The 15,621-nt window shown below is 44.8% G+C and overlaps 1 protein-coding gene across 1 annotated transcript in view; it reads right to left on the bottom strand.

Annotated features, from left to right (window-relative positions):
• The window catches only part of E2F7 (E2F transcription factor 7), a 30,191-nt gene extending 14,826 nt beyond the window's left edge, over positions 1–15,365 (bottom strand). Inside the window, exons 1-5 of the mRNA XM_007448748.1 lie at positions 15,314–15,365; positions 14,557–14,640; positions 6,720–6,995; positions 5,426–5,594; positions 477–767 (exon numbers count right to left, since the gene is read on the bottom strand). Of these exons, the coding sequence (XP_007448810.1) occupies positions 477–767; positions 5,426–5,594; positions 6,720–6,995; positions 14,557–14,640 (820 nt within the window). The 5' untranslated portion in view covers positions 15,314–15,365. The remainder of the gene's footprint in view (positions 1–476; positions 768–5,425; positions 5,595–6,719; positions 6,996–14,556; positions 14,641–15,313) is intronic.
• Positions 15,366–15,621: the final 256 nt, after the last annotated feature.

Genomic DNA, 15,621 nt, shown 5'->3' with positions numbered 1-15,621 from the left:
GGAAGGGGAAGAACAGTGTAATATAAGTAAAAAAAAATCTGCATCAAATAAAGGCTGTCTATCTTTCTAATCAGTATTTTCTGCTAATGGGGTTCTTTTCTAAGTCATCTACTCCAGTATATAATTAAACAAATAGGATCCTTTGAAGAGAGAAATTCTTTCCAAGTAAATTTTCCTTAAAGGCTCACAAGCAGGAATCAGCATGGGGCTGTCAATCTGAAACGGGAGCGCTGTTCGAGATCTACGGTCCAAACACACCAAATACCAAGTGAAACTGCCACTAGACAGTTTTTCAGTGAGGTTGAGTGGGCAGCCCAGTCAGGAAGCCATCTGTCTCCCTGTCTTCAGCAGAGAGAATAAGAGGACATCTCCCTCCAGGGTGGTCCATTTGGTTCCTCCCATCTTAGCAGTGACTCTCTTCAGAAGACACCATCGCCCTCTCCCTGCCATTACTCGTGTGGGTACCGTGGACTCACAAGAGGGATAGTCCGGTTCAGAGAAATCCAGTAACTGTGGATCCTGGGAATCTGGACAGCCATCTCTTTTGCGTTCCCCAAATTTATAATCCATCAGGTCGAGCTCTTTCTGTTGGAGGTGTGCCATCTGCTCTTCGTATTTCTGCTCCTCTCCTAGCCTCTGGAGGTTCCTCAGGGTTTTCGGCAGGCTGTGCCGTCCGTGCCAGCCGTACTGATTCTTGGCCACCCGGCTGACCAGATGCAGCGACTCCAGCACATTCACAATGTCGTAGATGCGTCTCCTTTCAACGCCTGTTTGAAAAAGAGAAGCCAGCCATCATCATGCCGACCAACATTTTTGAGTATAAAGTCCTTGAAGGCTTGGACCTTGTCTGTGGACTATTTTGTGTGATACTCTGCCCAGCAAATATAATTGCTCAACAAATTCATACTATATGAATGCAAGCAAAAGAAATTTTTTTCTTCTTGGGATCCAACTCTCGATAAGATCTAGGATAAACATCCACCTTGAGATGGATGACAGTTCCATCTGTATTACATAAATAGTAGAGCAACTTTTCTTTGGACCTGTTAGGCAAACCACACGAACATTTCAGTGCGTTAAAACTGGTGGGCTTCAGCAACACACGTCATAGTAATAAATGCTTGGTGAATGTTGGATGGTTGATTTTAACTTGTATTCCTAGTTATACAGACTATAGAACTGTGTCCAGTAACTGTTAGCTCACTATTGGACCACATTCTCCTTTCCTGGAGTTTGAATGATGTGAAAAAATTACTTGTTAATTCTCTTAATGGCCAGTAAGGAAAACAGATGGTAAATATTTTGTTTCCCATTTTGCACTGGCAACTCAGGAGTCAAGGGCTTGGGCACCCTTCTCAATTTGCTGGAGGAAGCTAGTGCCAGGGCTGGAACAACGTACAGGCTGCCCTCTGCTCATCACACCTGTGGACAACTCTCCCTGGGTTCCCATTCACTGTATCCTGCCAAACAGCCCATTAATAAACTCTAGCAGAGGCTGACCATCCAGTTCATCAATTCCCTACCCACTTTCCCAACACTCCCTAAATAGCCAGGATTACGAGCAGTCTATTGAATTTACTAAAAATATTTACGCTGGTTAAGCGCAGGGGCTTCAGGGTCAGACTGCATGAATTGGAATCCCTGCGTTATCCCTTACTAGTCGGGTGAGCCTGGGAAGTTACTTAATCTCTCTGTGCCTTAGTATTTATCTCATAAAATGATGAGCATTAAATGTGATCATAAACTTAAAGGGTTTCTGATAGGTGTTAATTTATCTACTCTTTGTATGTTATTTGGTAAATATCAGTACTTCCTGCGTGGCACTGGAGACACCTAAAATTCCTGCTAGTATAAGAGGTGACAGTAGAAACAGATTTTTAAATCTTCCATCTTGACTCATCCTGTTATGCAATAGGCCCTTAGGCTTTGGGGACTCAACTGGCCCCTTGTGCTCTGGCCTAAGTATCCGTAACAAAAGCCTCCAGGCATCTCTCAGAAGACTGGCCCAGGTACAAAAATGCCTTCTTTCTCTTCACTTGCCAAGAGCTGTTCTATAATCAGGGCAGGCTTGGTGCACGTAGCTCTTGGCCTTTCAAAGATTTAACACAAGAAATAAACCAGGTTACAATGAAAACTGTGGAGCTGAGAGGAAATTCTACCCCATGCATGAAGAGGCATTTTGCAGTCAGAACATTTCAGCTCATGACCTGGAAAGGCTCTTCACTCTCAAAATCTCAGCTTTGGTGCCAGATGCCTGCTGGAAGGTGTTGGCCAGAGCAGTCAGCAGCCCCTTGTCCAGATCTGCCTGGCTCCTTATTTCAGTCTGTTTTCATATATTAACACATCTTGTTGAGAGTGGAACGTTATAAACCTTCCCATTAGAAATGTCATGTGAATGCAACTGAGACAGCCCAGGGCCAGCCATATGTCTGGCTGTTTTGTTATTCTGTATTAGACACAAGCTGCTAAGTCTCCATCTAGTGGCTAGACATCTCAAGAAATAAAGGAAGATCTGGACAACTACGAGAGGAAGATGATGCTTGCTCTGCACCATAAGTGTTCAGAAGGTGGTGCTGGCAAAAGCCCATAGGCAGCTACTTGCCTGAATAATCACTCACCTTTGCAATCTGGACTAACTGTCCACTGGCTGGGTGCGCCTAAACTTCCCACGTCACAGGTCTCAAGTCCTGCAGGTAACTCTGGGGTTTGCTCTGCCAGGAAAGTCTTCCCTGGCACTGAGCCTTCTTTTTCTTTTGTATTCAAGGCAATCTGATTAATCGTAGGCATGGCATTAGTTATGCCCTTGAGGATTTACCAATTGCTACCATGCTTCCCTTATCCCCCATAGAGCTTATCAAGAGCATCTCAACCCAATAAATAGTTTCCCAGGCTGTGTAACTTTCCATTTACTAAAGTCACTCCCAGTTCTTTAACCTCTTACCTATAATATCAGTATTGAATCTACATGAGACAAGAAACTGGGAATGAATGCAATTTGAATGCATTGCACATCCTTGGTTAAAATACGGTCTTATAGCTTGTGACCTGGGACAGAGCAGGAGTTTAGACTCAATCCCAAGAGATGGTTACCCCCTAAACAGCTTCTAGGAAGGGACTCCATTTTTACAATCTCACGTGAAGAGAGATGGCAGGTTCATCTGGCAGGTCTTGGAAATTGTGAGACAGCAGGAAGCTGTTGCAAAAATCTTTGGCATTCTGCTCCAGGCGGTCATAACATGGGGATTTACAGCCCATATGAGAGTAGGATCCCACTCTTCTGTCCTCCCTGGGACCTGTAAGGTAGCTTTCCAACACCTAATCTTTTGTCTTCTGCACTGATATCAGTGCAAGGACTCTTGATGAGGCCTGGGTATATGGAGGAAGGTGGCTTCATGAACCCCAATGAGAAAGACATCGTACGATCTGTTGTTTTACCCTCATCTTCTTTTTTTAAATTTATTTTTGGTCGTGTTGGGTCTTTGTTGCTGAGCGCAGGCTTTCTCTAGTTGCGGCGAGAGGGGGCTACTCTTCGTTGCGGTGCACGGGCTTCTCACTGCAGTGGCTTCTCTCGTTGTGGAGCACGGGCTCTAGGCACGCGGGCTGCAGTAGTCATGGCACGAGGGCTCATAGTTGTGGCTTGCGGCTCTAGAGCGCAGGCTCAGTAGTTGTGGCGCACGGGCTTAGTTGCTCCGCGGCATGTAGGATCTTCCCGGACCAGGGCTCAAACCCGTGTCCCCTGCATTGGCAGGCGGATTCTTAACCACTGCGCCACCAGGGAAGTCCCTACCCTCATCTTCTTAAGACTAGTTTCCAGGACCCAGTTCCTCAGCTATGGCTACACCAAGCCTCTGTCCAGCTGGCTCACCTTCCCCTTCTTGGTTCATTGCTACCAATGCCAGAATACTGTATTCTACTTCTGGGTTCTAAAATGGCTCTCCGTCAAAGCCCTCTGCTTCCTCCTAGCTGTATGGGATCACAGGATGGCTTGAGGATGGTGGAGGGGGTGGGGGGAGTACCTCTAATGAGAGCTGAGTAGAAACTGTTCCATGTAGCAATAAGAGTAAGCCAGGCTCTGAGTTGGGCATGTTACTGACATTATCCCCAACTTTTCTAAGTTTCTGCAAGGTAGGTGCTATGGTCCCTAGGCTGTAGTTGAGAAAAGAATAATTAACTTTTTGGAGATCTCACAGTCTATAAATTAGAGAGCTGGGCTTGAAATCCAGCTCTGTCTTACTCAAAGTGCAGCCCATGGTCTTCCCATCACAACACACTGGTTCCTCATTACCTCAATTTCCAGCAAATAAAATCTTTTTAGCCATGAGTTTGAATAATTCAGAGTGATAATCATCTACTGGGTCACATTCTTTGGGCTATGGGAAGATATAGAACTAATAAACAAACTAAAAATATACTCTATCATAAAGCCTACTGGGCTGACTTCTTCGAGCCTTTTTTTCCCCTGTATGCAAACCCTCCTAATCTTTTAAGGGGACACTCTGACATCTTCAAATCATGTGATTTCTACTTGTTTATTGTCAACAGTATGTTCATTCTGAAACCAACTGCAATCCACGTCCACTAGGAGTCTCTATTCTGAATCAGCGGCCTGCATATTTATAGTCCAGACACCACTGCAAATACACACACCCACGCCATGTGAACGCTTGTATTCCTCTTTGTTATAAGGCTTAGCTGTTTGAGTTATATCCAGGTGTGCTTTTACTAGTTGGGTAGACTTGCTGTGAAGGTCACAGTATAGGGCTTCAAACATAATGCTCTTGCTTTCAAATCATGCTTTATAACAAAAATAACACCAGTTCTGCTGAAAAGCAGAACTTTAAAGCATTTTAAAAAATAAACAGAAGGATATTTCTAAATATCTTTTGAGTCTGTCTGAAATAACATGGAATTAAGATATTAGATATTAATTTGTAATGTAAGTCTTCTGTAAACATATTTTTTAAGGTTAAGAAAACCAAATATTTGTTTGACCCTCAGGCCTAAAAGGCTCCCTGGAATTCTATGCATAATGATGATGACAGAAGAAAAGCTCTACCTGCTCCTCTGTCCTCATTACTTTTTTTTTTTTTTTTTTTTTTTTTTGCGGTACGCGGGCCTCTCACTGTTGTGGCCTCTCCCGTTGCCGAGCACAGGCTCCGGACGCGCGGGCTCAGTGGCCATGGCTCACGGACCCAGCCGCTCCGCGGCATGTGGGATCTTCCCAGACCGGGGCACGAACCCGTGTCCCCTGCATCGGCAGGCAGACTCTCAACCACTGCGCCACCAGGGAAGTCCCTGTCCTCACTCTTTTGAGGGTCAGCTCTTTACTTAGTAAAGGAAGTGATCTGAAGCCTTTGGCTTGCCCGAGGAATCAACTTCTCACCGTAACTGGAGACAGGCCTCCAGGTGATCCCACGATACATACCGAGACTGACAGCAACTTCATCTAGGGAGATGGTAGTTTTCTCAGTTGACAGTGGATAACTTGGATAGCGAGCCAGAAACTTCTGGCACAGGAGTCCTAAACTTTTCTGTTTTCTGCTTGGCCTTTGCTTTTCAAATTCGTCCACAGCACTGTCCCCAACAACATCAAGCTACAGAGGGCAGACAGAGGGAGGGGGGAAATGTCACAGTTAACATCTTAACAGAGAAATTGCAATGGGTGGTATTGGCGAGTGGAGGGGTACATCCAAATCCATACCATCCTAGATTCTGGAAATGTATTTTCCTAATCTAATTTTCTTAACATTTTACCTATTGCTTTCTCTGAACTGAACTTTTCCTCCTTTGTGATTTGAGGCTGAGTCTACTGTTTAAAATCAGAAATGAACAATGCAGTCATTTATAGGTTGCTACAGCCTTGATTTATAGGTTGCTATACCCTTGCTACTAGCGTGCTTGTTAGACTGAGATCAGCGTCACCAGGAGCATGTTAAGAGATATAAAACCTCAGGCCTCACCTCAGACCTGATGTATCGGAATCTGTCTCCTCCTAAGATCCTGTGTAATTCCTATTAACGTGAACATTTGAGATGTACTTGCCTGCAGTGTGTCACCAAACTCTTTATTTTTCACAATTTACCAAGGGTTGATGGAACTGAACAGGGGGAGCTAAATCTTATTCTTCTGTATTCTTTCTTATTGTAAGTACATTAAACTAGTGTCCTTGTCTTATCAACTCACATTTGAAAAAGGCTCAGTTCAAGCCCCAAGAAAAACTTTTTTTTTAAAGTGTAGATATGCTGCTTATTCAGTAGCTCTGGTTCCCTACAGGACAGGTAATTTAAAGATGATTTAACTTTAAAGCCCCAAACCAACGAACTGAACATACATGAGAATGAGAAAATTCCCCAAGTCAAAAACATTTCGATTAATATTACCCTTAAAATCAAAGCAAAAATTATAATTCATGGCAGCATTAAAAAAAATCCAAATTTCTTCATTAAATCAAAATTATTAAATATCATTGCTTAAAAAATTTATCATTTAAAAATGTGTACTGGTAAAGACAGTATCACACAGAAGAAAAGAAAGCATTCATTATGAAAAATGAGATATAGAATAAGAGTTCCACTGCAGCTGTAAATAAATAAAAAGATTAAGTAGAGTACTGCTTTTCACTCAATAGTAACTGAAAAATTGAGAATTCTGTGACTTTGTAATAATCAGGTAAACATTTTAAAATGCTATGAAAGGTGTTAGGAGCACAGCCTGTTTACCTGCAGACAGTCTGTAAATGCATCATCCTTGTTCTCAATGGGCCTGAACAGTCCTTTTTTCTTCTCTCTGTCTCTTATGTCTGGGCTGGCAGCACTAATGAGCATCTTCAGGTTAGCGGTGGGTGTCCATGGTTCTGCTTGCTGTCTGTCGACAAGCTTAACTGGAGTGATGGGATTTCTTTCTGGAGTGAAGATTTTTTGTTTGGATAAGTCAATTGGTTCACTTTTTATTGGTGTCTTTGGGGCCATCCTTGAGCGATCAACAAATATATTTTCCTATTTTAAAAAAGAGACCTTTTAGCGAAAATGAGAAAGGGCAGGTATTAGCTAAGAGTACACTTTATTCCCATTATTCACTAAGTCATGAAAATACAAAGAGACCTATATGTTCAGGGCTGAAAGGTATCAGGATAGGTAGGACTAATGAAAATAAACAGAAGGATCCATGGGAACCGAAGAGTGGCTGCTACTCCTTTTAAGCATATTTTTCACGGCACCTCTGTGAAAGAAGTCATGAGTGTTAAGCGTCACTGGTGGATGCTTGTAATAGGTGGGGATGCTAATAAGAGCAAATGTGGGTTGAGCCCATATTGCTTCTAAGTGACATATTTTTTAAAGCACTGTTTACGAGTTTGCACTAACTAGTGAATAGCAATTATGCTTTTGTTCAATGTTCACCAGGGCTAATACAGCAATTACCAGGACAGATTAATTGAAGGGCATCCAACAAAATGCCACATTTCAAACCACCCAGCTATCTAATGTCACTGCCCCTGAGCAGTGCTTCTCAAACTACCCCTGGTGAGGGACCAGGGTTTTTCACAGGCTGCAAACTCCCGGAGACTGATACATGGTCTCACTTCAGAGGACTCATATGCAACTCCCATCACACGTGACTCTCCTCTGAGTTTGCCACTCAACTTGACCTACAGCTTGCTCGACAAGAAGAGACCACTGATCACAGGTTTAGATGTCACAGGGGCAAGATCAACTGAATTACTGTAGAGGTTTCTAAGTGCTGAACTCTCAAGTTCTGTTCGTAACGTTTTGCAGCTTGGTAATAGTTTGTGGCCTAGCACCTTCCCCCAGACTCTTTGAGTAGACTATCTTAGATAATTAAAAGAAAAGATTAATGATGGGTCCATGAATCCGTTAAGAGAAAGGACTAAGTACACACAACTCGCATTTGGAATTACTAAGTTATCAAAACAAATTTCTTTCCCCTAAAATAAGTTTTTGCCATCCAAACCCAGAAAGATTCTGCTCTTCCCATAGTTGAACTCACCTCCAGGTAATAGTGCCTTTACATAATTAGGAAGGTGGATGAATTACATATTTGTCACTCCCTTTCCTGCACACAATATCACTCTATAGATCATTGCATGCTTGGATTTTGGCTGAACAGTGGTTTAAAAAAAAAGTGTTTTCCTATAAACAGGCAACATGTGAAGAAGGAAAAAGAATTGTTTGGGATGGACTTCCCTGGTGGCGCAGTGGTTAAGAATCTGCCTGCCGATGCAGGGGACACGGGTTCAAGGCCTGGTCCGGGAAGATCCCACATGCTGCGGAGCAACTAAGCCCGTGTGCCACAACTACTGAGCCTTCGCTCTAGAGCCTGCGAGCCACAACTACTGAAGCCTGCGCGCCTGGAGCCTGTGCTCCACAACAAGAGAAGCCATTGAAATGGGAAGCCCGCGCACCACAACGAAGAGTAGCCCCTGCTCGCCGCAACTAGAGAAAGCCCACGCACAGCAACGAAGACCCAACGCAGCCAAAAATAAATAAATAAAATAAATAAATTTTAAAAAATTGTTTGGGAGAAACTGGAGTTTGCAGTAGCAGGCCAACTCTTGTTCTCTGGATCAGCAGAAGCTGCCAGCTAGCCATGGTGAGGTTCTGTCCTAGGGTAGCAGGAAACGGGTGGAGATGGGGGCGACGGTTTCTCATGCCACTGCCGCAGTAAGCATCCAGCCTGAGGCAGTGCATCTATTCACATCTCTTAACAAATCCCTACTACTATACAATTCTGATGAAGTCTTCTACAAGGGAACTCTCAAGGGAAAGTACTGAGTGCATATTACGTGCTACACATGATACCTGTTTCATGCACTTTATACCTATTAACTCCTCATCCAATCCTGTAACCGAGGTAGTAGTATTTTTCTAGCCTACAGATGAAGAAACTGAGGCACATAGAGGGTGCCTTGCCCAAGGTCACATACAATCTCATTCAGTATAAAAGTCATTGGTAAGGCAAGAAATAGCTGACAGCAGAAGTTTCCAAAATTCTGCATCTAGAAGTAAGCTTGTCCTGGATGTGAACTGGGCGGAAGTTATCTTTTTCGCAGCTCCAACAAAAGGTATCCGGCAGGCCACGGATCCCCACTACCCTCTATGGAGAGGCAGCATGGGAAGCACTTCTGCATGCGGGCTGGTAGGGCCAGCTTACCGGCCTCTGCTACTTATCAGCAGGGTGAGAGCAGGCAATTCCCTTCTCACTTTAATTCTCTCAACTGAAAATGAAGTTCATACAAACACTGATCTCCAGAGTTATGAGAATAGTTCCTGGCATATAGTGATCACTCAATAAAACTTAGCTATTCTCTCTACCCCCGCTGCACTTCCTGTTCTTTATTACCATCCATCCTGGCCCTCAGAGCTAATATAACATAGCACGCTGTACTGCTAATTAACTTCCTGGGCGTGTGTCTTGTCTCATTGACGAGACTGTGCACTTCTGGAGGTCAGGGAGCTAGTTCCACACGTCCCAGTCCTCACAGTTTTTGGCACAATGCCTTCCCCTTCGCATGTGCTCAAAGAACACAGGGCCTTGATTATCTAGTTATTTCAAAAGGAATCCCAGTGGTGGAGGGCGTGTCCCAGGCTTGTCGAGGTGCAGAGATTCACCCTTCTCCACGCCCCTCATGGTACTTGTCCTCCCAGGAACACTGAGCTCCTACTTTTCCCTACCAAGGAGCAATTCAGATGAATTATTTCCTCCAGCACTTCGACATATTTTCACTACAGTTTAAGTAATACTTAAAGTAGGAGGGGAGTTACGTCACGTGGTGGGTTAAGACCGTTATCACACCTCTACTCAGCAGAAAAAAATGCCAAGCGAATTGTTTTCTGAGGTTTCAGGTGGGCAGAAAGTCAGCTGCAATCTAATCACACCCTGCTCCATCCGTCTGTCTGTCCTGCAATCCTGACACTGTAGAAGGCAAAGGAAAGGGGATTGGAATGAGAATTCAGAAATAGAGTGGTTTTTGACTCCACTCTATATCTTTCTGATACTGCACAAATTGTTCATTTTGTCTGGGCCCGTTTCCAGATCTTTGAAATAAGGGGTTCAGACCAAATTATATATCTCCAAGGCTTTCCAGCAAGGCTACCCAGCCATGTGGTGGACACTGGGATGCACCTGGCTCACTTCTGGAATGAATGACTCGTTTCCCCAGCTGCTGGAGTAATGCCAGTAGTAAGCCTCTTCACGCTTTGGCTGAAGAGGGCTGACTCATCCGGGATCACACGCCTTCCCGAGAGGCCAGTACTGTCCTCAGTGGCTGGGAGAGGCAGCATTGACATGTAACAGCTTCGTCCCCTTACCCCGACTCAGGACTCCTCCGAGGGGTCGTCCCTGAACTCCCTATGGGGTAAACCCAACTTCCACTGAGACTGTTCTGCAGCTCTGCTTCTCCCTCTGTCTAATTCTGCTGCCTTCCCTTCCCTTAAATGGGCTCCCATCCCCAGGGCACTCCCTAATAAACCACCTGCACACTAATCTCCACATCAGATCTGCTTGCCATGAAGTCAAGCTGCAACACCCTGGAAATCACCTCTTCAATTAGAGAGGGCCTGGAGAGAGTCCCCAGGAAACGGGTTCTCCAGTTCTCATGTGCCAATGGAGGTGATGCACCTTGGCTTACCTGCCATGCAGTTGCTGTGAGGATCAGATCAGATAATGAGAGTGAAAGCAGTTTGTAGTCTGTGAAGTGCTGTGCAAATGTTCATCACCATCATCATCATTATTATTTATTATACCGGCATTATGACTGAGCTGTAAGCTGACATGGAAAGGACCTGGTAATTAGAAGATCTTGGTTCTAGTCTTGCTTCTGTCTCAGATACAGCTTTGATCATGTTACCTCAAATAGTACATAGTCATCAGCCTGTTCATTGCCCTTGGTGACATTTTGCCAACCTCTTTTCCGGTCCCATCTCATGCACGTCCCACATTTTGTCCAAACCGTCCACTCGTTCTTCTTCAAACCTGCCCTGAATTTTATCACATCTGAGCCGCTGCTCACACCATCACGTTGACTCTAATGCCATGGGCTAAGCTTTGCCCACTGAAACCCGACCTACCGTTTTAAGACTCATTGCAAATATGACAGGCACGTCAGGAGGCGTCTCCTTCTAGCTATCGACTAACAACTCTCCTTCCCTTCAGAGCACACTTTCCAGAATGAGTAATCCACACGGAGGGCTTTCCCCTGCCTGCCTCCCAGGGGGTTCCTCAAACCACCAGTCTGCTCTGATCCACTGCTCTCACTTCGGTCATCTGTCAGTTGACAAGTCAATGGCAAAATATTGCACTTGACCTCACTGCAACGGTTAACACTGTTGACTATTTGCTTTATAAAACTCTCAGTCCTTCTGAGCTACCACTTTTTTCTCTCTTGGCTCTCTTCTGACTGTTCCTTCTCAGCCTCCTTCACTGGCTCCTCTTTTTCCACTCTTAGAAACTCAGCCCTCCACACCTCCCTATTTGCTCTCTCCAGGGCAGCTCACCCACTCATGTACAAGGCTTTAAAACCAACCTGTATGTTGTTAATTCCCAAGTTTGTATCTGGCTAGGACTTTCCGTGAATTCCCAGATCAGGCAACCAACTGCCTCTTGCACATATTTTATTTACCTGTAATCACACGGGTACAAATATATCCTTCAAGTTGAACCCACCTTCTTTTTTAACCACTCCCAAACGATGAATGACCTTCAAAGAAAACCCATGCCCACTAAGTCTAGGAGTGTCCCCAAATTTACCATGCTGATTTACTTCTTTACTAGTTTCCTTCCTCTTTACTTGCCTTGGTCTTAGCACTCATCCCTCCAAGCCCTAGCTCAAGTGTTATCTCCTTCACAAAGCCCTCCCAACAGCTCAATCCTTGTTGTCCACCGCTTCGTCCCAAACCGTCCCTTTCCTACTTTTGTCATTCCTAAATGCACTGGAGACAACTGAAGAGGAAAGTCTTGCTTATAATCTCACAACTTGGGCACAGTAAGATTGGGTAATGGCATTGAAAACTCCTCTATGTTTTAAAGAAAAGTTTCTCCGTGAGTGGTAAGAAGATGTATGCCTACCTGTAGACCTTGAGCAATGAAGATCAGACAGTCAAGAAAGATAAGCCCTCTAAATGCCGACTGACCCATAGGATACTGTTCCAGGCACCCACCAGAGGGTTTCAAGAAGTACCACTAGCTTCTGGCCACTCTGGAAACTTTGAACATTTCTTGAATGTCCACAGCACATATACTCATATAGATTCTTCTGCCTATAATGACCGTCTTACTCCTTCTTGTTTCCTTATAGTTGAAGTCCTCAGCCCAGATATTACCTCTGTGAAGCTTTCCAACTTTCCCTAGACTCACCATGAATTTCTTTCTTAATCTTCTGTTCTGCTGGGGCACTTGGTTCCCACTCCTATAGCTCTTACCAAATCACAGTCTAGTTGGTGAGTTTTACATCTCAGTCCCTGAAAGTGTCTCAGGTAACCGAGGGCCAGGCCTGCATCACATTCATCTTTGGGCTGTCAGTTCAAATGAGTAAGGTGTGGGGCTTCCCTGGTGGCGCAGTGGTTGAGAGTGCGCCTGCCAATGCAGGGGACACGGGTTCGTGCACCGGTCTGGGAGGATCCCACATGCCGTGGAGCGGCTGGGCCCGTGAGCCACGGCCGCTGAGCCTGCGCGTCCGGAGCCTGTGCTCCGCAATGGGAGAGGCCACAACAGTGAGAGGCCCACGTACCGCAAAAAAAAAAAAAAAATGAGTAAGGTGTGAATAGTATGGGTTGCTGGGTGCTTTACAGACACCCGAAGAGGAGAGGCTACTTATTAATTTCAATTTATGGAAGAAAAAAATAGGCTTAGGGAAGCTAGGAGACTTATTAAACTGCTGTACCCCCAGCCCCTGAAACATAAATATTTGTTGAAAGACTGAATAAATATATTTATTTGAGGTTATGAAGCTAACAAATGGTAAAGCAGGAAATCAAACCCAGATCTCTCTGACTCCAAATCCCACATTCTCGGCAGCCCTAGAAATCCTCCTTCCTTTACTTCACAGCAATGTGAAAAGAAAGACAAAAGCCCAGCCTAGCATCTCGCAGGAGCGCTCTGTTCTCTTCCTTTGCCGTCTCTTTGACAGGTGAAATAAGCCCTGCTCATGTATTTTATTTCAAACATTTTAACCACTTTCCCAAACCTCTATGGCGTCATTTGAGGTTTTCTCTACACCCACTAAAATATGAAAGCTCAGCTGGGCACAGCACTTACTGGGCTAACTAGAGTAGAAGTAACCTTGTTGAAGGCATGATAAAAAGTCATTGACCCAGAAGGAAAGAGGTGGACACTTTGACTTTATATAAAAGTATACACATTCTTTCAAGGCTGTCCCATCCAAATTACAAAGGAAAACAAAAAGTTTTGCTCTGAAACTCCCAAAGCCAAAACTCTGAATATATACTTTAAAGTCTGGGCATTGCCACTCTCAGATGGCATAGCGAATTCTTTAAAAATGCTCTTTAAAAGAATAACGTTTTGGTATACTTCTTTTCCTAACAAAAATAAATCAAATGCTGGAGGGGAAAAAAACCCCTACATGAAAAAGCATACAGTTTCACACCTACCCCAAATTAATGGTTGTCAAGTATTCTTCAAAGGCCCATAGAACAGGTGCTTTGCAACCAGGCAATTTCATTGCGGGTGCTAAGCCTAAAATTAAGCCCAGGAACCAGAGAAGTTCAACGCCTATGGAAGTTGCTATGCTCGGGTTGATATTTAAACTTTCTAAACCTGGGTTTGTCATATCTACTTGCCTCTGCCCAGAAATGCTTAGATGTTCGCTACTAACAAGCTATTACACCTTTTCGGTAGGGCACCGGCTGGTGAGGGCATTGTGCTGACATGGGTCCTGTTTAGACATTGCTATGGCCGGCTCACTTCGTAGTGTGTCTGGAAGACGCTACTACTCTCTTACAAATCACAAGGCATGCAAAAACCACAAGGGAAAGCTCAGTGCAAAACCAGCAGTAACACTGTAAAATATTCAAAGAGGCCTTGGTGAGCTCAGTCACTTTATCTCCCTATATGGGAGACACTGGTCATGCTCTTGGGAGAATGGAACCACCTCTAGGAGCTGGTCCATCAGGATGAAGAACATTTCACTGCACTTTAAAAATCTAGCATTTAGAGTAAAAAAGTCTATTTTTCTGGGAACTGAGGCTTAATATTCCTGCCCAGCATTAGCTAATTCTACTCTTGATAACTACAATTATTACAAACTTTTGATTGCAGTGTCTAGCATATCTTTCATTCATATAAGTCAGTTTCAACATTATATCTAACCACTGCACAGTGACTGAGAAATTCAACAATAATGGTTGGATGCCTCCTCCATTAAAGGAAGAAAAAGAAAAAAAAAAAAGAAAAGCATAGTCCTAAAATGTTCATCAAGATTATTATGTTTATAAGACAAATACAAGTGGCATTTTGGAATCCTGAATTGAATTAGACGTCACCATCGTAAATATGATAGAACTTAAGGTATTTAAGTTCACTTACCTTTTGGGCATTTTCCCCATCTTCAATTGCAAAATTTAGTCTGGGGTTGATCAGGTCTTTTAGTGTTAAACAATTTACCTCCATCTGTAATGCACAGTTACATTAGAAAATGACTTTAAATTGGATATTCTTTCCTTCAACAAAAATATCTATTACTTGCTCATGAACATGAACTTCCGCTCCCTAAACTCATCTTGGGAATTTTCAGGATTGTGGCCACTCCAACTCTCCGAAACGCACACGAACGAGCACAAACACTTAAGTGTGCTTAGTAATTACTGAAATTGGGAAGAAAAAAAAACGATAAAAATAATACTTTTTAATGAAAAGCAACAGGACAAAATTAAGTTTCAAGTCAGGAGAGTGTAGGGCAAATCTGTCAGAAAGCACAGGGTCTCCTAGGTCAGTTAATTTTGGCGCAAAGAACGGGAAGGAATTCGGCTTTGAGGGGTTTTGAATCGGGGGGAAGGAAACCTGATAGCTAGACCAAACCCACTCAGCGCTCAGCGCAGCCCTTTCCCAGGCCTCCGAGCAGACCCCAAATATAAACTTTTCCAGTGAAACCCCCAGATCGCGAGGAAGGGCAAGTTCCCTACTGCCCGGCCGGAGGGAGAGCTGGAGCCCAGACACCCCTCGCACGCCTGGTCCTGCGGCAGCCGGGGAGGGGAAGGGTGGCAGGCTGGCAGCCGGGGCGGGAGGGTCCCCTTTCGCCCCAATTCCCGCCTCCCCGCCAGCGCCGGGGCCGCAAGCTACTTACTCCCCCTTTGCGAAGGAGCCTTCCTGCCTCTACCGGGATCTCCACGACCCCAGAGCAGCGCGGGATCAGCTGGGCGAGTCGATCAGCAGCCGGGCGGCGACATCGGGCGGGGAAAGCGAGGCGCGCAGTTCCCCGCTCCGAGTGCCCTGCGCTAGCGGGGACCCCGCGGCGTCCGGGCAGCGCCAGCGCTCCGACACGCCGAGCGCGACTCCAGCGCCGGATCGCAGTCCCCGCTAAAACACCTCCTCTGGCGCCTTGAGACCGAATTTGAGAATCCACCAATCAGCGGCGGCCGGCGAGGCTGCCCC

This window comes from Lipotes vexillifer, unplaced genomic scaffold (genome assembly GCF_000442215.2).
Source record: "Lipotes vexillifer unplaced genomic scaffold, Lipotes_vexillifer_v1.1 scaffold329, whole genome shotgun sequence".
Lineage (NCBI taxonomy): Eukaryota > Metazoa > Chordata > Mammalia > Artiodactyla > Lipotidae > Lipotes > Lipotes vexillifer.
Note: the sequence above shows the minus strand (reverse complement) of the source record. Positions and strands in the feature narration are given on the sequence as shown.